This window comes from Podarcis raffonei, chromosome 5 (assembly GCF_027172205.1).
Source record: "Podarcis raffonei isolate rPodRaf1 chromosome 5, rPodRaf1.pri, whole genome shotgun sequence".
Taxonomy (NCBI): domain Eukaryota; kingdom Metazoa; phylum Chordata; class Lepidosauria; order Squamata; family Lacertidae; genus Podarcis; species Podarcis raffonei.
In genome coordinates, this window is record NC_070606.1 from 40994404 (window position 1) to 41015296 (window position 20893).

The window sequence follows — 20893 nt, forward strand, 5'->3', positions numbered from 1 at the left end:
ACTGCAGCTGAGCCTGCTTGCGAATGAACAAATCAACATACAAACCATGCATTGCAACTGTTAGATGTATCAGAGATGGCCATGTTTTGTCAGCACAGTCTCTTGAGGGCAAGACTGGGTTATAGAACCCAGTCCATTCTTTCCGGGATATCTCTGAGAAAGAGAAAAGGACCAGTGTACACTTGCCCCGTGGATATTAGGGGCAATCCTAAGCAAAGGGCTATCCAAGCAAAGTCACAATCAGGAAGTGGGCATTTAAACAGATTTAGTCAGCCAACATGAAGGGTGTGAGAAGTAGAGACAGAGAAACGTGATGTGTATTTTGAACAAGTTCCTTTTTCATCAAACGCCAGTGAGCTTTGAAAGCACTTTGGCATACTATTCCTGTAGATTTCTTTACTCTTCTCAAAACCTCTATGACTAACAGTTGTTACTTCTTGTAATTTTGCTTTCATAACACTGCTGCTGACAGAATTGAAAAACAAGAAAAAAACCCCACACAAATACAGGTTTCTGTTTTTGTTGTTGTTCAGCAAAAGCAAATTGCACAATGATTTATTTTCCATCATCTTTTATTCATAGATTGAATCATGTCTACGTAAGATTTGGCTCAGATGCCTTCTTCCACAACGGGACGTGATATTTTGATCAAGAACACGCTATTTTTTATCTATTGCACTTATAAACCACTTTTCTGTGTGTAGGGCCCAAAGTGGTCTACAACAACAATGAAATAACCAATAAAATAACCAACACAATGCTGGTTATGTTGATCTGGGTCATATATTAAATCTAACTCTGCATGTCTGACTGATAGAAATTAAGGCAGGGACTCAGCAGAATAAATTTCTAATGTGAAATACTGAGAAGCAATTAGTAAATTGCCCTTGACCTAAAACCCCCCTAAAAGTAAACTATTGCCATGAAGTGGTATTTCAAGAGATTTGGGGTTCTTTACACATAAAATTATTCCTAGTTTTGCACAAAAAAACAGCCAAAGAGCAAGTGTTGCTCCTACTCAGAGCAATACACAGAGGAAAAGGGTAATATTTTTGGCAAGCAATTTTTTATATTGTAGCCCTGTTGTGGCTATGTAATGGTGAGCTGACTGTTTCATTGCTTTGATGCATCACAGATAACTGGTGAGATCAGCATTTATGTTGTGGACCATTTATGAAACCTGATTGTGACGGGACTGGATCTATTTGCGCATTAGCTTCACATGGGTGTAGCTGTGTAGACTTGGAGAGTCTGCTGTGCCCATTGGCCTCACTCCCAGCATCCATGCTTTGGCGGGGGGAGGTCAGAAGAGGAGAGAAAGCTCTTCATATGTAGGTTCCATTCATGAACAAGAACCCTAATTGATGGGCCTTAGTGGTCTACAAGAGGAGTGGGAAGACATTAGGCAGTGCATTCTAACACTTCTTATCCAGTTCCCTAATGTTCTGGAAGGAAGGAAGGAAGGAAGGAAGGAAGGAAGGAAGGAAGGAAGGAAGGAGCTTTTTGTATTACATCAGCACTAAGACACTGGAGAAGGAAGCTTATAACAGAGAATGAAATTAGCACTACCAAGGCCGTCTGGCTTCACAGAAGCATAAAGCAACCTCTTTGCCATCTCCTAGAAGGGGAAAGATGTACATAGGTCTCTGTGGCTAAATGAATAGGAAAGAGTGCACATCAGGAGACTCGCTAACAAAGAAAGAAAGAAAGAAAGAAAGAAAGAAAGAAAGAAAGAAAGAAGCATCTTTCCATTAAATAAAAGAAATGATAAGGTGATTACATAAACCATTGCAGGTCTGCGGGGAGGGGACTAAAAAATACAGAGTGTTTTAATATGTGTGTTCTCTTATGTACATGTTTTTTTGACACAGAAAAAAAATGACTGCCTATAAAAGCAGCAGGAAAGTGCAGCGATAGCCATCCCTCATGAATAATCAGAAAAAAGCAAAAGGGAAACCATATTTTGGGCATTCTCCTTGATGTGATTAAGAACGGTATGAGGTGGAGAGTGCAGCCATGTTGGGGCAAAGACTTCTGGAGGGCAAAACCGACCTTCCATGTGTAGCCCGCACCCGCCAATGATTTACAGCCTGGGTTGCACAGGGCCCTAAATCACAAGGGTACCTTTGCATGCAGAGCAAGCTTCACTCATAAGTGCCCCCTGGGGGCAGGGTGATGGAGCTGTAAGGGTTCAGTGGTGGTGGGACCAAATGAGTGAGGGCCTGCTCTCCCTCTTACATAATGGTTAAACATGGGAGGGGTACATGGAGGAGAATGCAGTAGAGCCAATCTACGAAAGAATTGCAATACAGAATGGGGAAAACCTGTGCAACCCTGTCTATTATGGAAGTTGAGAAGTACTTAACAATTCTACGTATTAAACACCTTTAATAGCATGCGTTGGTATCAGATGGATCCTTCTGGAAAGAAAGGCCAGCAACATAAATAACCCCGAGTTGTTAAAAAATAAAAAGGGATGTCCAGGAAACATTAACGTGACAAGCATCACCAGGACCAATAAGTAATGCACACAAGCCATGCTAGATAATGAGTAGCACAGCGTCCTAATTCATCTTTTCACTATCATTTTACTGAAAGGAGCCAAATCAATTTACAGCATTGACCCAGCAGGGGTTCACTCAACCATACCAAGCAGGGGAGATAAAAGAAAGATGTTTTGAAGTGACAGTGGCAGTAATCCGATTCCTGCTTCTGAAGAAGTGTAATTGGAACAGTAGACACCTTAAGATTAGGCCCATCGAAGGCTGTATTCTGAGCAGTGGGACTGGGGAACAATTCACAGTGTCGCAAATTTATGCTCATTCACTGTGATGAATTTAGTAGTGCTAACAAGCCCTCCATGGTCACGGCAGTGCATTATCACACGTGCGTCCATCCCATAGCCCATGGGTGGCAAATGTAGTGCCTTCTAGATGCTCTGGTCTATAACCATCATCATTTCAGCCGGCAAGACCAATGGTCATGGACAATGTAGGTCACCACATCTGAAAGGCACTACGTTGGCGACCCCTGTTAGGCGCAACTCAGTCCCAGCATTACGCCTTTAAAGCAGGAGAGGGTAACTTGCGAATCTTTATGTATTGTTAGACTCCAGCTGCCACCTGTTTCAGTCTGCATGGCCAACTTTCAGGGACACTGGGAACTGTAGTCCAAAAGCAAAGCAAAAGCTTCCTGGGCAGCCTCGTCTCTCCTTATGCGTCACCCTGCTACAACTCCAAGAAGACGGACAGATGGTGTGGATCAGTACAAAGACTGACCAGCTGGCCTCTGCTCCTCTTTGAAGAAGAACGCTCTTCCTCCAAGAAGGCCACCACGAAAGCAGGCTTTCCTACTAGTGCATGTGAATTCCGCCGTTGAGCAGAACTCCATATGTTAAAAATTAAGGTCTTGCTTTCCTGAAGGCAAGGTGCTTCATATTGGTGAATGGAAAGTATATTTCAGTTCCTAATTAGAAAACCATTCTTCTTTCAAGACTCAAAAGACCCTAACACTGCAAATTATGATGACCACTAAGAGCTTGCATCAATTTCACATCACTTTGTGTTCACACCAGTCTTCTAATGTATCATTTATGTTCTTTTTGTCGTTGTGGGGTGGAAGTCAGCCCTTCCACCACCCCTCAATTGAGTTAAGCCAGAAGTTGTGGGGTGACTGAAGAAGACAGTAGTGGCAAAGAATGCTAAAAATGGCAGAGATGTTTATCCTTGCATTTCTAGACTCCCTAGCAGCAGTAGATAGAAGCTCTAAAACAGGCTTAGAAACATCTGTTGCTTTAAGAAATCCTGGCAAAGCTGTAGTTTTAAATTTGTTCCAATATTCATATTGTAAGCAAAAGTTTGAGATGAGGTGTATGTCTGGCATTGAACCATTGGAAGCCAAGGCTTTTGGGGGTGGGGGCTTGAGCTTAGCTGATCATGGGGTCGAACAGGGGAACAACGCTCAAATTTGCCATTCCAACCCACTGAGATACTCATGTAGTGATCCGTCTCAGAAAACAGGTCGCCTGTGTCTAGAGAAGCACCAAATATCAAAACTGTTCAGGATTATCTGTGTTCTTCAGCGATGTGTTATCTGGATTTTAGAATATAGCAACTCCACACCCCAAGAAATGAGTTTGGCATCTTTCACCTTACACAATATTAAGTCTCTCCCTAGTTTTCCTGTTAATAAGATTCCTTTAGCCAGCCGACGGATTGTGAATACAGGCAGTTTCATCTACTAAAAGACAACATAAATCATCATTGAGAAAGGAGAGACTGTGGTAAGGTTATCACCATACAGCCTTCTCCATGAAAGGTTTGCATTAAAGCATTAGTGAAATTAATTCATCTTTCACAAGAGCTTTGAGCAGTATCGGTGATCTATGATAACAACCAATTTCTCACTATGGAGGGGGGGAAATTACTCAGCCCTGATAGACTACACAAATCTGCTTTTTAAAAATGACCTAACATTATCTGGAGTGTTGCTCCCAAAGGCATCGTTTGAGATTCATGCACAGCCAAGAGAAGCCATAAATCAGCAGAGAAAGTTTTGTTACTTTTATATGCAGTGGGCTGTAATTATTTTGAATTGCATTATGCCTCAATCATTGTAATTACTTTTAGATCATCCTTAAGCGGCAGTAATAAAAAGAAAAGAAATCAGTCTTAAACCAAGGGCAAACCCCACCTGCAAAAAAAAAAAAAAAAAGGAACATAAATGTTACATTAGAAGCCTGGGGGCAAACACACAGCAATGTAAAGTCGATGCAAATTTTCCCTGAAAAATTCAGCATGCAAAGTAGCCACCCTTGCCTTGGGGCTTCACACACAAATATGCCCAAGGGGTGGGTCCAGTTGCAAAGAGTATACGAGAAAGTCAGTTGTGGGACTGCGGGGGGAGAGAGGGATGGAGGGATGATGTGTGGGGGGGGGGTGAGTAGGCCTCCTGAAATGCCACCCATCAGGAAAAATGGAGGGGCTGAATGGGTTATGCAGGTTGCTGGTGGTATACCAAAAGGGCTGGTTGGTCCATGCAGGAGCCAGGCTATTATCCCACTGAGGTGGTACAGTGGTACCTCGGATTAAGAACTTAATTTGTTCTGGAGGTCTGTTCTTAACCTGAAGCACCACTTTAGCTAATGGGGCCTCCCACTGCCGCCGTGCCACCAGAGCACGATTTTTGTTCTCATCCTGAAGCAAAGTTCTTAACCCGAGGTACTATTTCTGGGTTAGTGGAGTCTGTAACCTGAAGCGTATGTAACCTGAGGTACCACTGTACTCAGCTTTGGCTCAGCTTTGCCTGAGTGTGGGGGCTCTTCCCCATCTTTCCTAATATGGATTGCAACCTGGATTCAAACTATGGCCTCCAGCATGAGCTCTTCTATCCAGCTGATGTCCCCCCCCCCACGTAAGCCTTTGTGCCTGGTATGTGACTGGCTGTTGAGTTTGGGGGTTGCCCACTGATGTTCTGACTGTGATCTACTGCTGTGGCTGGGCTACTCTGAAAGAGTTTCCAGGGTGGATTCGAGTCTTTTGCCATGATTGGGGTTTTCCCCCCTGGAAATGCAAATGATGAATCAATATGATGCAAGGCCAACTAGGCTCAGTAGATTGTTACCTTGCTCCACCACCATCATTTGTGACCTTGTTCCCTTGGCCCTATACAAATTTTCATTCCTGGTCAGCATGTTCTACAAGAACATTACCTGTGGCTTCAACTTAACTTCTCTGTGCCTCTTCATTCTTTACACTCCTGTGCTTCTCCATCTCTTTGTCACCTGGGCTGGTTCTGAAAAGACTACACCTGAATGGCTCTTGCCCATTGGTGAATCAGGTGGCTATCCTTTCTTGACCTCATGCTTGACCTTACCTAATTATGTCAGTCTCCTCACTACAGCAGACATAGTAAGTTTATCTAAAATAATATGGGTCAATTGTCTACCAGTGGACGTGCTGGTGACCATGCAAGAATATTTTGCTTCCGAGTGAATCCACGGGCAGAATTACAAGTCCATAATTCAAGAATGGCTCAAACCAGGTCACTAGCACAAACAAGATCACAACCAAGCACTTCATTCTTGCCTATAAAACTTTCTGACAGTAAGAGCTGTTTGGCAGTAGAACAGACTCCCACAAGAGGTGGTGGACTCTCTTTCCTTGGAGATTTTTCAGCAGAGGTTGGATGGCCACCTGTAATGGGTACTTTAGCTGAGATTCGTGCATTGCAGGGGGTTGGACTAGATGACCCTCGGGTCCCTTCCAATGCTAATATTCTATGATTCTATACTTACCTCAGGGAAATAGTCCTGTGGGAACTTTTCTTTTTCCAGCATAGGTGTACTTTCTAATGTATCTGAGTAGATTTCCTTCCCCGTAACTTTTTTGTACTTCTTAGCTAGGAAGAAACAAGGAGCATTTAGAATACCTCTACCTCTTTCCAGTATGTTTCCCAGCACAATTCAAAGTATTGGTGCTGACCTTTAAAGCCCTAAACGGCCTTGGCCCAGTGTACCTGAAGGAGCGTCTCCACCCCCATTGTTCTGCCCGGACACTGAGGTCCAGCGCTGAGGGCCTTCTGGCGGTTCCCTCACTGCGAGAAGCCAAGTTACAGGGAACCAGGCAGAGGGCCTTCTCGGTTGTGGCACCCGCCCTGTGGAACACCCTCCCACCAGATGTCAAAGAGAACAATAACTACCAGACTTTTAGAAGACATCTGAAGGCAGCCCTGTTTAGGGAAGCTTTTAATGTTTAACAGATTATTGTATTCTAACATTCTTGTTGGAAGCCGCCCAGGGTGGCTGGGGAAACCCAGCCAGATGGGCGGGGTATAAATAATAAATTATTATTATTGTTACTACCTCTGCAAATAGGTTTTAACACACACAACAGAAGAAAAAACGCAGACATAAATACTAGATTTCGATGCTGCTGACAATTAATACCAAGTGAAGGTCTCAGAAGTTTTTGCTCAACTGATGTAAAGCTGACACTCATGTTATAAGAACTGTCCATGGTGAGGAAATTCATGTTCTCCATTTCACACTGATGTAGAGGGGTATATAGCTAAACTACTCACTCTTTCATACCATGATCTGAAAGATGCCATGCATTTATGCCTGCAGTGTGCTACAGCTTGTTCGTTGCTAGCTCCGAGATTTAAAAAAAAAATATGAAAATCAACTGTTTAGAGGGGAGTAAAAAGAAAATTCCGAGATAGCAGTGCTTTTGTATCTGGGAATGCCAGATAGCAGAGGTCATTATACACTACATGTTGCACTGTAAGTTATATGAAATTCCAAGGGCAAAAAAATTTAAAGAAATTCTTCCAGCCGATTGTCACTCAAAGGATCACTGGGGGAAAAATTAAACACCTGCTGTCTAGCATGGCTAAGACTGCTAAGTTCAACACAGCTAAAAGCTTCCCAGCACAGGAAAAACCACGAGACAAGCCTTCTGAGAGATGTGCCATAAAGTGCATGTATGTTTTATGAGTTTTACTATGCTGTGTTTTAAAATCTTTGCTTGCTTGCTAAAATTTGTTTGACTGATTCGGGTTTTTTTGGCTATAAACCGTATACGTTTGACCAATGACATTTTGATGAAGCTAATGACAGAGGTGGTTTTAGGGTAGCGTGATGGGTGCTGTGCTGCAGGGGGCACAAAAACAATGTTTTAGAATGGAGTGCACTAGGCAGCGGGGGCAGAATTTTAGTGCTGCACACAGGGCACCGCCAAAATTTGAGAGACCAAAGACCAGCACTGATGAAGATGCTGGGATGGTGCTTGTTACTGGTCACCCTCTATATAGCGCCTTGAGATCCATGGAGGAAAGGTAAGACATAAATGTAATTAAATAATAAATAAATGGCAGTAAGGTGAAGGTTGAATTTGGTGATGGAAGCAATCAGGTACAAAATCCAGACTTAGCATTAAAACGTAAGTGCATGTATCGGGCATTTTCACAATTGACTTGATTAAGAGTGACCCGTATTATTGTTCAGCAGCCATTAAACTGTTACAGGTGGAGAGACTGAGCAGAGAGGCAAGTTAATCTGTCATTAACAAGTTCTCATATCAATGCTGCAATTTACATTGCCCCTTTTTTCAGGGAAAAAAATATGCTACGATGAATCCTTTGCGTTATGTCTCGGGTTTTACTTTCACATCAAAAGGATGATGAGGATTTATGACCACTAAACCTTGAAATGCAACACTCACAGAACGGCTGTTTCCAATCCTTCACTGAAGACAGGCCTCTACCCTCAATTACAAGAAAGCGGGCAATCTATCTTGGGTTACAACAAGAATAATGAAATTGAGACAATTGAGACAATTAGTTCACTTACAATTTCAATGATGTTTCAAATAAATGTGGTGCAAAAACGTAGAATGAATGTGACCTGTCTCAATAAGCTAAATGAAGCTTTTGATATATATATTTTAATATATATTAAAGTGAGAAAGCAGGCAACTTTCAAAATGTTGGGAATCACAGGAATACATTGGTGAGAGGACCAGAATTGGCCACAGTTTCTTGTCAAGTGTGCATTGAGAGGTAAACTTGGGTTTGCCCCATGTAAAGTGTGAAAATAGTCCTGGAAAAGTAATGTAGGCTGCTCCTTCTAATATGAGCAGAACAGAACACTGCAATTCTGAACGTTTCTATTCAGAGGTAAGCCTCACAGACTTAATTCCAGATAAGTGAATACTGTAGCTTCCACTTACCTTTAAAATCAAATTGATAAATGTTTTTCAAGGATTCATGTAGAAAGTAAAAGCTTCCCAGTGCCTGTAAGAAAAGAGAAACCAAGTCAGCAAAACATAAAGAAACCTCTCCCAAAAGCTTGAAACCTGAAATATTATAAGTGTACAGAAAGACATAAAATCAATAAATTAAAAAAATCCTTTTGGTGTTTAAAGGCAGTATGATCCTTCAGAATTCATTTACTACTGATTGGCAAATGCAACTGGCAACAAAAACACGATTATACAAGATACTTAAATATGCACCAAAAAACCCTAAAGGATTTCTAGGAGCTCATTGTTGAGAAGAAGCAGCGCCCAGGTAGCTGTATTATAGTCCTGGATATCTGGAGGAAGTGTTGAAGTGTATAAACCTGACTATAAGGAAAAACTTAAAATTTTCAGGGGGGAAAATATGCTTTTGAATTCTATAACTATCATATGGAAGTTGACAACTGGACAATGAAAATTTGCCCTAACTATGGCAAAAAAAAACACCTGGTATTGATGAATTGGAAGAACAAAACTATGGTTTCCTTTAACCAATGGATTGAAGACACGACAGCACATGCAACGTATGAATGGATTGCTTATAAACACAGGCTTTGTTTGGGTAAATATACTGATATTTGGAATGAGTTTATACAGAATATAGGAGCTTATTATTAATAATTATTAGCATAGATAAGAACATTTATAAATCACAATTTTTGCATTATGTTTCTTCTCTTTCTACCCCCCTGTCCTTTTTTGGTCCGGTGCTCTGGCGTGAGTCAGGGAGGAAGTTCAACAAATGTGATGTCACCACAGAGAAGGCCCTGCCTCATGTCCTTTCCCTATTGGCCACCACTGCCCATGTGACAACAAACAGGGCCTTCCCTTGCTGATTTCAAGGGCAGGTATTTGGGAGGAGAGATCCTTTCAAGAACATGTACCTGTACATGCGCATCAGAGTACTAGTGAGCTTCCATGAAGACTGTAATGCAGAGCCTTCCAAACTGCATGTCATGACATGTTAGTGCGACAGCTGTAGGTGTGTCGTGCAAACGCTCCCCGCCCGTCTCCCAGGGCTGGAAAGGGGTTAGTTTGACCTCCATCCAGTTTGCTAGTAATTTTGATGTGGCAAAATGATGCATGTCTAAAAGTGTGTCCCCCAACATAAAAAGTTTGGAAAGCTCTGCTATAATGATTCCTCCTTCGGCTCCAGACCATTCTGCATGCAATTTCTGTGCCACATCACAGTGAACTCTGGCACAAAACTGGATGGAACACACAACAGTTTGGCAAATTCATCCAAAATCCTCAGGCGGATTCCTCACATGACAGTTCATTCTCTCCTCACCCCAAGTCTGCCAACTCTCTTTTGGGTGAAAATTGGCAGTGCAGCAGCTTTGACAGAACAGGATCTATTGATGATCAGCATATTACTTCCCTATGCCCTTTGGTAGCATCTTAACTTTTGCAGGAAAAACACCACCACCACCAGGGTTATGCAATTGCAGAATAGACAAAGCCTGAGCATAGGAATTTTCACTATGTGAATGAGTGCTAATATCAAATAAATCTCTGCAAGGAGGAGCCCTTCAAGAACATTGCTATTTAAAAAATTATCACTGTGATTCCTGGGACGTTAAAGGCCAGAGTATCATTAGTGTATAACCAGTAAGCAGCAGCTGCCTTTTATTAATTGCTAATGAAATTCTATTAAGATATTAAATATTCGGTGTCAGCCTTTTTATCTTGTACTACATTCTTCTTTTGTTACCATTCCGTCAATCTGCCCTTCTTCAGAATGGTTAACCTTGGAAGAGTCCTCCTTAAGAATGCCTGCTACTTATTTGCCTCCTCTGTGTATAAATGCATAATAATAAAAAATAGGACGAATAATAATAATAAAAACCTGGCGCAGGCTGCCTGGGTCACCAGAAAGTGTACTCATCAATTAAAAGTGTGACAGTGTTTTCCGTTGGATGAACTAATATGTCAAGGAGATGGGCAGGACCCTCATGTTTGTGCTTTTGACAAATCAGCAAATGTTTAATCTCTAGATATGCAGCTTCTCATAAATAATGCAGCAATCAGTGAGCCAAAACTCTGCCTCTTCCAGAAGGGTGTCCCTGTCTTCCCACTCCCAAGATTTCTTCCCTTTGCTCATCCCCCCCCCCTTAAGTCTAAAATAAAAACCACAATCGTCCTCTGGGTTGAAAGCATCACTCTCTTCCCTGCACATACCCCATCAGCACTGTGTCCATAAATCCGCGAGAGAGGTTAGTGGAGAAGCACATGCTCTGTGGTTCCCCAAAACATTTCTTTTATCTTTAAATAAGTTCTACTCAGAGTAATCCCACTGAAATGAATGAACCTACGTTTAGTCATGTATAAGTAAGGTAAAGGTACCCCTGCCCGTACGGGCCAGTCGTGTCCGACTCTAGGGTTGTGCGCCCATCTCACTTAAGAGGCTGTGGGCCAGCACTGTCCGGAGACACTTCCGGCTCACGTGGCCAGCGTGACGAAGCTGCTCTGGTGAGCTAGCACCAGCGCAGCACACGGAAACGCCGTTTACCTTCCTGCTATAAAGCGGTACCTATTTACCTACTTGCACTTTGATGTGCTTTCGAACTGCTAGGTGGGGAGGAGCTGGGACCGAACGACGGGAGCTCACTCCGCCGCGGGGATTCGAACCGCCGACCATACAATCGGCAAGTCCTAGGCACTGAGGTTTTACCCACAGCGCCACCCGCGTCCCTAGTCATGCATAGTCACTTCAATTGGTCTACTCTGAATGGGATTAGCATTGGATACAACCCTTTGTCACCTTGTAGCAGATCCCAAATGGTATTTGCCCCTCTCCACACTAGGACCAACAGAAATCTCCTCACATTGTCACAATTCATGACTTCCTCTATTACTTCACCCCCTTATAGTGGGGCCTGGTGCAAGAAACTTCACCTTGTTGGAGGGCAGGGTTCAATCCTGTTTCTGCCAGTCAGAATACAGTCGTACCTCCGCTTACGTATTCCTCTGCTTACATAAACTTCGGGATACGTAAGTGGCAAACCCGGAAGTATATTTCCAGGTTTTTGCCGCACGCACATGCACAGAAGCGCTCTACTGCCGTGCATGTGCAGAAGCTGTCTCTCTGGTTGCAAAAACCTCGGGATCCGGCCGGACTTCCGGAATGGATCCCGTCCGCAACCAGAGGTACCACTGTACAGGGTTTGATGGACCAGTGACCTGATTCAGTATAAAGCAGCTTCACGCAAGTTTAGAAGCTACTAAAAAATTCCCAATTGGGTAGGACCTAGAAGTTTAGCTCAAAAAACTGCTTAAAAACTGTATGTGTGTTAGGAGGAGTTCACAGTAAAATACAATAGATTTTCACGAGGACTTAATAAACACAAACTGTTGTGGAAATGTGGAAACTTGAAGAAGAAGAAGAAGAAGAAGAAGAAGAAGAAGAAGAAGAAGAAGAAGAAGAAGAAGAAGAAGAAGAAGAAATGGACAGAAACCAAAGTTGACAGATTCACCCAACTCCACACAGAAAGACTGAAACAGAACTTTCTAAGTTCTGTTGCAAAAAACAAAATCCTTTGCCAATAGCACATTGGGCTTATTTACAAACAATAACCCCCCCATTTTAATTACTATTATTTTCTAGTGCCAGTTTAAGGTCTGGATTCTTCTTCTTATTTTGTTTTTCAACATCTGAGTGAAACACATTTATTTCGATATAACTCTCATGAACTTTCAAGTATGGTTGACAGATATTGAATTTCAGTTTTTATAAGACAATTCCATTCTGCTGAATTGGCATTATCGTTTCTAAGCTCCTTAATCACATTTCTCAAAATATACAGTTGCCACAATTTCTTAGCAGAGAGGAGCTGGAAGAGCCCCATCATTTGCACAGTTTTATCAATTGAGGAAGCAGATTTACTTGGTATGCATGGATTTGCTCTCTCCAATGAAACAGAGCAGCCCATACACACCGCAGCTGCTGGTCCATATTTAAGTGTAGGCAGGGTGCTATGGAATATGGACTCTACCATATATATATATATGGTAAAGTAGTACATATATCCAACACAGACATGAACCCCATGGGAACTGACCTGGACCCTGGGATCACCATCTGAGGCCCTTCTTCATATGCATCCTCCATGAGAGATCTGGATGGTGGCAACACAAGAAAGGGCCTTTTCTGCAGTAGCTCCCCGTTTGCGGAAAGCTCTCCTCAAGGAGGTTCACCGGCTGCATTACATATCTGGGCTGAGGTGTTGTTGGGGGAGGGGGTTGTTTCTGCTGGATTTTTCTATCTTTATTTAGATTTTGTTGTGATTTATGTGGAAATTGTTAAAAAATTGCATTTTTTAATGTTTTATTTATTTATGACTTTTTCTCATGTTGTAGTTTGATACCTATTTTTTCAAAGCCGCCTTGAGCATGGTTTGAACTGTGAGAAGGCGGCATATAAACAAAATTATATGTGTTTATATATCTTTAGGCTGCAGGCAAAAACATTCCTCTTCTCCCAGACCTTTGGCTAATTAAACCATCTGTGGCCTTTTAAACAGTGTGTGTGTTGTTTTGTTTGTTTTTATATTATGTATGTCTGTGTTTTTATATTATGAACCATGCCGTGATCCTCAGATGAAGGTTGGTATAAATTTAATAATAATAATAACGACAACAATACACGTATCTGAGCAGCAATCAGTATTTACACAGAGCATTCCAAGAGTAATATGCTGGAGTTCATTCGGTCGTCCAATTAAGCTCAAAGGAAATTTTCAGCATGGCAAGCATATTTTGATACTATTTTGTGGGGGTGGGGAATCCATAGCTAATAACTGCCATACCAATAATGACTTTCAGGATATGGAAATGTTATTCTGATAAAATATGAAAATATCTATGAAGTCTAAAGGCAACCGTGTCTACTTAATTGTTAATTAGATGCTGATCTATGGGCCATTTCACTTGTGCAAATTTAACAACCACACGGAAGTACTTAAAGTAAAACGTTTAAATAATCACCACGGAGAGTAAACATTCACCGCACACAACCCTCATTGAACGTGCTAAAGCTAATATTGCAATTATGAAGAGTGCCTTAAATAAATGTAAAATAAATTGCCAATGGCGACTCAGAAAGTGTAATTCATGTAGTCATAAAATCCATAATTAGCTCTAATGAATATTTAAAGTCAAAGTGCAACTTAACTTTTTCAATGTTTAACCTACTATATCAATATAGCTCAAGGAATCCATTTGTCATGGAAAATGACAGCATCTGAATATTAATTAGCATAGGTCACTGCTGACAGGAAGTCCTTATCTCTTGCCAGTCCTTTTGACTATAGCGTGTGTCACCAGTATGTTTGTCACGTCTGATATTATTGATTACCTGCCTTTTTGGCCAAAAACAATTAAAAGAGGAGGTTTTTTTTGTTTTTGTTTTTTTACATATTTATAAACCTGACTGTTGAGAGCACTTATTTTTCCATTAGAAAAATGTAGTCTATTAGCTGCCATATTTCAGTCTGAAGAGCAACAGCAAATGAGGAGCCACAATAACTCTGGATATCATGACAACATTTTTACATAAAAGCATTCATTTACTGGTTAGTGGTTTCTTTTCTTTTCTTCTTTTTAAAGGATCTTTCATTGCATCCTTTTGTGTTGCAATGTATTGGGAAGGATATAAATGGGCCACCGTTATTAGACATAACCCATTTTCAAAGCTAATTTGAAGGCTGGGTGGGTTGCTTGTGTTCCTTAACAGCTTCATTTAGATGCAAATGGAATACATTTAGTTTTCACTTATAATTAAAAGCGCAGGAAGATGCTGCTCCATATCCTTCTGTTCCAACCACCCTTCTGAACTATGGGTGGGTAAGGCAGGCCATTTCGTCTGTCAATCAGCACGGTGCCAAAGCAGATCCAGGATCTGGAGATCAGGAACAGATAGAAAAAGATATCCCAGTACAGAGGAAGGCATGGAGTTCTTTAGTAATCTTATGCCTTCAGTTAAAAGTTTTTTTTTGTGTGGGGTTTTTTTGTTCTCTGGATTGGGGTGAACGTCTATTCTAAGTGGGGGAAAAACTGTGTACACAAATCATCTCATTAAAAAATAATCTATCACTTTTTATCTGCAAACAAATTAGGTGTCCAGCAATTTATCATTTCCGGCATTTGTCTTATCAGCCAAAGTACACAGCGTTAAACTGTTATTGTGCTTTGTTTTCACATCACGCCTTGTCTATCCAATACACCAGCGTTTGGAACTTTAAAAGGGAATCAAATTACTTGCATTAACTCTTTAACAAATCCCACTGCTTTATCCTAAGACCAGCAGTCCCTGCAAAATAATTCTGCCATTTTTGAAGTTGCTTTCATGATGCAGGCCCGTTAAGGCGTCCCAGGTGGTTAGGATCAGGTGCCAGAGCACCTTAATTTCTCTCTTTTAAATTACCACTGATTTAACAGAGAATGCTGTGTTATGCATTGCTTAAAAGAACTCACCAGAGTCTGTTATCCGTGCATGTGTGTGGCGGGTTGTGGGAGAGAGAACTCTAGTTAGTTTAAATACTGTTGGTTAACCATGGGCTGGTTCCTGGCTAGCCTCAATAAACAATAGTTTAATCTAACAAGAAGTCTCTCCCGTGACAGAGAAAACTGGTGATTTTAAAGCAGAAAGCAAAAGCTTAATACTGCCTCCTGGCAGCTGTGCTGGGAAGATAAAAGGGGAGGGAGGAGGGTGTAACCCCGAGGTTTGAGCAGCCTCGTTCATGTAACAGTAAACTATGGTTTACCACACCCTTCACCAACCTGGGTCTCCCCAGATGTTTTGGATGTCAGACCCATCATCCCTGATGACTGGCTGTGCAGATGTGCGAGATGGTCAACTGCTATTAAAACAAAGAGCCTAACGTCTCCCCACTTCACGAAACTTTCCTGCTTCATGATTTGGAGTCAACTCCTGATTTTACAGATCATCCTGCCTGATCTAAACACACAACGTAATTAAGCGGCAGAAGTCTGTGGTGCTAGATTGAACTGAATTATTTCAGACGGCAGGGGTAAGTGTGGCATTTCTGAATGCTCTTCTGTTTAAGAATTCCCTGGGAAAAAAACGAAAAATTCATAACAACATAGCACTACTGCAGAAAGGTTCTAGTCCAGACAATTTCTTACTGTTCTCATTTTCTATATACCAAAAACTGGGAAGACCTACGTGGAAAAGATTTCAGGAAATATTTAAGAGAAGGTGGGGAAATATATATATTCTGGTCTTTTAATGAAATTGCCTGTGGTTCCAAGTACAGCATCTACAACATGCTGCACATTCTTCTGCCACGGAATAGATATGAAAATGGCACCCCACACCTCCAGTGGTTTATGAGCACCAAACGACCGTGATCTTTTGTGTTTCAGAGAAAAGATATTGTTACTCTGTCGAAAATTTAAGTCTAAAGTTGAGCCACATTTACCATGATCACTTGACTTTAAGCAATTGTAATTAGAACACCGCCTGGCTTCAAATCAATTTAGTATTTCATGGATCTCTTCTTCTATAATAGACTCGGTGATGGCAAATTCAATTTGTTGAGACGACATTATTGCCCATTTCATTTAGTATTATCCAGGTCATCTCTCAATGGGAAGGGTATCATGTGGTAAAAGGCTGTATTTAGCATGTCACAGTCACCGGGTGCTGTTCTGTATCTCCGGGAATCTTTGTAAGCTGCCTCAAAATAAGGGACGATTGATTTACAAAGTACCAAATTTCAAATTTCATATTCTAAGGCTAAATATGAAATAATTGGACAGAGCTGTCCCCTTGTCTGACCCAGCACAATCAAGCCCCCTTTCAAGGTTGACTGCCTGCCTGAGAAATATGTGCATAATTTCATTTTGTCTCCCATCCAACGTTCAATGTTAGAAGTTAATTAAATTGCTTGTCCATTGTATTCATCCACTTACAAAGTTAATGATATTCTGTTCCTGAATTAAGGAGAATTTTATAAAGCCTGCGCTATGGAACCTGGCAGGCTGTACATTGAGGAGCTGAACTCTGTCATAGCTTCTGCTTGCAGTTCTTCTAATTAGGAAACAAAATGAATGTTTCTGTGTCTGCCAATGCAGAGGACAAGTCATTCCAACAGTGAGGCAAAACGCTTTGTACAATAGCAACTTAATAATATCTCATGTTTGACAATAATAAATTCTTCAAGATTAATAAACCTGTTAATTTTTTTTTTTTTAAAATCACCATAACGAAGATGAACTACTGTGTAACAAGACAGCCTTTAAAGAAAGGACAAAGGTTTGTGGGAAAGGAACAGTTCCTTACAAGGACGCAAGCCCTGAAGGTTTTACAAATTATCAGAATACTCTCAGTCACAAGATAACTACAATGGAATTTCAAAATTCCATACACACAGCCATCCTTCTCTCAGTCTCAGAACCAGGACAGGAACTCTCCGGAACTCAGTTCCAGCACCTCTCAGGTGGGTTCCAGAACCTCTTTTTCTAGAAAAAAGGCGCTGCCCAGAACCAACATTTTATTGCCATTTTCAACAGAACAGTTAGGGCAAGGTTTATTAAACCAGGATATGGGACCCCCACAAAGGAAAGGAGGGGAGCACAGGACACTTCCCAATGGAAGATGTACACACCATCATTAATATCCTACTGATAACAGAGCTACAAGAAAGCAACATTGGGCTAACCAAAGTGACTCTGCATTGCCAAGAAAGGGTAGGTTTTAAAAGTGAGGCTACGATCAGTGAATGAGCCAGGCTGAATTATCTCAGATGAAGCGGTTTGGGAAAAGGCAGTGTGCATTGTTACAGGGGAGGATCAGCACAATAAACGCCGGAGATAGAAACTGGTTATTAGAGCTGCAAAAGGAAGCAAGCAGGAAGGTGGCTACATGGTGAATCCAAGCAATGGGATGTTTCCAGTAAGTAGAGGCTGGATATTGAAACAATGGCGTTCTCTGCACCCCCTGGGAGGTGGACCTTGGAGGGTCTTTCTTTGATTCTAAATTGCAGTAGCATGGAAAACCGAAAGTGTTTAGAAAGGGTGACCTAGAACCAAAGGAACATTGAATTGTGTCTTGAGCAGCAGCTCTGCCCCAAGAAGACATGGCAAAGGTTAATTTCAAAATGGAGGAGTTTGATTTCAAAATTTCAAGCACCAGCGCAGTGGCCTACTATTCAAACAGAGGGCAGGGGCCTGGGGAACGTATCGCTGGGCATAACTAAGCCCTTGGATTCACCTAAAGAACCTAGTTGAACTTCCGATGTGTGAGTGTAGGTTTGCCCACACAATAATGACGTGGCCTTTGCAATGGGTCTCTCAATGTGAGCTGCATCTTAATTTCACTTACCACAAGGCTACAATATTATCTGGGGCTCTGTGAGAGTTCCACAACATACGTTTCAAGTTGAAGACAAAAGACTTATTGTCATCTAGGGCTACAGCACTTCTATATAGCAAGAATAAAGAATGAAAGCCTGAAAACAGTTGTGGCTATACTCTAAAAAAACTACAAGAAATCAAATACTGTAATTCTAATATACTGCTTAAATGTTCATTAGTGTTTCAGTTTAATGCTCAGGCTAAGGAGGACTTCTTCACAAAGCTGTAGAGAATGCAAATTGGCAACTGAGCTCTTTTTTCCTTGCTTTTAATATCTCTATAATTATTTATTGACCAACTCCATCAACAAATAATCCAGGTATTTCAGCAAGAAAATCCCCACTGATTTACACTTGACTTAATACTGTATTTGGGGGTCTAGGCAATGGGCAGGAAAAGTAATCCTTCATTTATTGTCAGTTATCCAATGTTGTTAGCATACAAAGAGGTAGTATTTTTTGTAAAAAAATAAAATAATGTTCTTTGATTTCGTGATCGGATCAAACTTGCTAATGAAATGTCGCAGTCTTACTACACAATTTGCAAGTTTTGTCAAGAAACTGAAAATCTAAAGGTGATGTTCTGATGATAGGAACAGATTCTCACGTTTACAACATACCACAGGCATATTACATTACTTCATTTTAAATCCTCCATTTTTTAGGGCAGCATGCGTGATTCTTCCTCCACCCATTTTATCCTCTCAACAAGCAACGCTGTGAGATAGGTTAGAGTGAGAGAGAATGACTGGCCCAAGGTAATCCAGTTAACTTCATAGTTGAGGGAGGATTTGAACCCTGGTCGCTTAGTCTATTCCCTAACTTTCCCTAACCTTTAATCTCAGGGAAACAACTCTCACCATTCCCAGACAACATGACCAATTGTCAAGGATTATGTTGTAGTCCTGTAACATCTGTGGACCGAAGATTGGGGTAGGATGGACTGGAATCTAGTTCTTACCTTTTGAGAGCTTCCAGGTACTTTTGAACACTCCGCTATATAAAAGTCTCTCTGCATGCATGAAGTATAGGACAACGGGGGGGGGGGGAGGCAGTTCTCTCCCTAAAATGTTAGTTTACTAAAAGCAGAAAGTGGTCCCGTCCACCCCAGGAAAGGGGGGACAATCAGAAATATGTCCTCTCCCCAGCTGCAACTGAAGTGGCAATAGGGATTTATGAATCCAAAATAATGCAACATTCTCATGATTTGATGGGGTTTTTTACATTATATACTACAACCAATAACAAGGTATAATTTCAATGTACTGAAGAAACCAATATACTATGAGTTATATTGGACACAACTCCTGTTAATTATTTTTAAAAAGTTTAATCATAAAAGCTAACATACCATGAAGTTGAAAAGATGTAAATCCATACAAGTTCTGATTTGTCTCTGTTTGTATCTTGATTAAAAGCAATATGTACGCAATTAAAAGTACATTTTCACTCAAGGATAAATTTTGAAATTAATAATTTGGATAAACATGCAGCTAATAAAAAAATAATTTAGTAAAGTGCTCTCAATTTGCCTTTTAATAATGAAGAATGAAGCTGCTCTGCTATACCACTGTGCATAAAAGCCCAATCAATAATATTTCATGTTGATTAGATCATGTAGTAAATTTGCATCATAATTAAAAGTGCATTTATATTTTCTTTAAATCTCTTGGGAGTGTTTAACTCACAATTTTTGCTATTATCTCCTTTACTCCAAAACACATCAAACAGCCCATGCACTCTAACCAATGCAGTTAATATAATACATCTAAACAGAGGAGAAAGCATTTATTTCAGTTCTAAGAATCCAATACATTTAAATGGTCAATATCAATATGCAAAATCAGCCATATAGCTACTAAGAAAAACAGAGAGGGTGGGGATTATGATGTATTTAAACTGTTCTAATATCAATTATTATGGTGCAATAGAGAAACTAAACATTTGCATGTATATCTTTATAATGGTACTACATGAGTTACAGTATATGCAATCAAGGTTTGCTGTTAACTGAAAAGGGCGATCAACTCAATCACTGCATGTGTGAAACTAACAAACCTCTTCATAGTCTAGGCTTTTAGATGGAGTATATTAAAAGTAAAGTAAGTTTTCTCTCCTTCAATTAGAATGATATATATGGACAAAACGAGACATATAACCAGCTTGTGTCCCGTTTTGGGAAAAGAAGTTTAGTGCTGCTTACTTTGGGAATTTCTTATCTTTTGAATTTTCTGGAAAAGAACACTACTGTTTTTTCAACAAAGCCAAAAGAAAGAAAAGTTAATGTACTGTGGCGTCACTAGAAACTCAGTCTAAGGTGGCCAAAGAAGCATAAAAAAATAATGTCATTGAATAACAGCTCCAACCCATAAAAACTGCTCAGAAATTTAAAAGATATCAATCTGCTGCCGGAAACCCTTTGTAAAAATACCTCGTCATTTTTACTTAGCATTTCTCTCTTTCCTATATGCTATAACTACTCAAATACATAGAGATCATGTATGAAACAAAAAACTAGCATCTAGTTCTTAACACACAACACACAACATACCTGTAACTGATGTAATAAATACACTCACTCATTTTTCTTAATGCAGGAAAATGGTATTCAGACCGTATTTGTGAATCTCTTAACAAAACAAAACAAAAAAAAAATGAACAGTTTTCTAATTTCAGGTGTGGTACAAAGTTCTAACAATGTCAGATGACAGCCCTTCA

General features: G+C 40.6%; 1 protein-coding gene across 4 annotated transcripts in view; it reads right to left on the reverse strand.

The window, feature by feature from the left end:
* The window catches only part of INPP5A (inositol polyphosphate-5-phosphatase A), a 232590-nt gene that overhangs the window by 97961 nt on the left and 113736 nt on the right, over positions 1-20893 (reverse strand). For all 4 annotated transcript variants that reach the window (XM_053388823.1, XM_053388825.1, XM_053388824.1 and 1 more), the window contains exons 5-6: positions 8730-8793; positions 6296-6399 (exon numbers count right to left, since the gene is read on the reverse strand). In XM_053388823.1, the coding sequence (XP_053244798.1) occupies positions 6296-6399; positions 8730-8793 (168 nt within the window). The remainder of the gene's footprint in view (positions 1-6295; positions 6400-8729; positions 8794-20893) is intronic.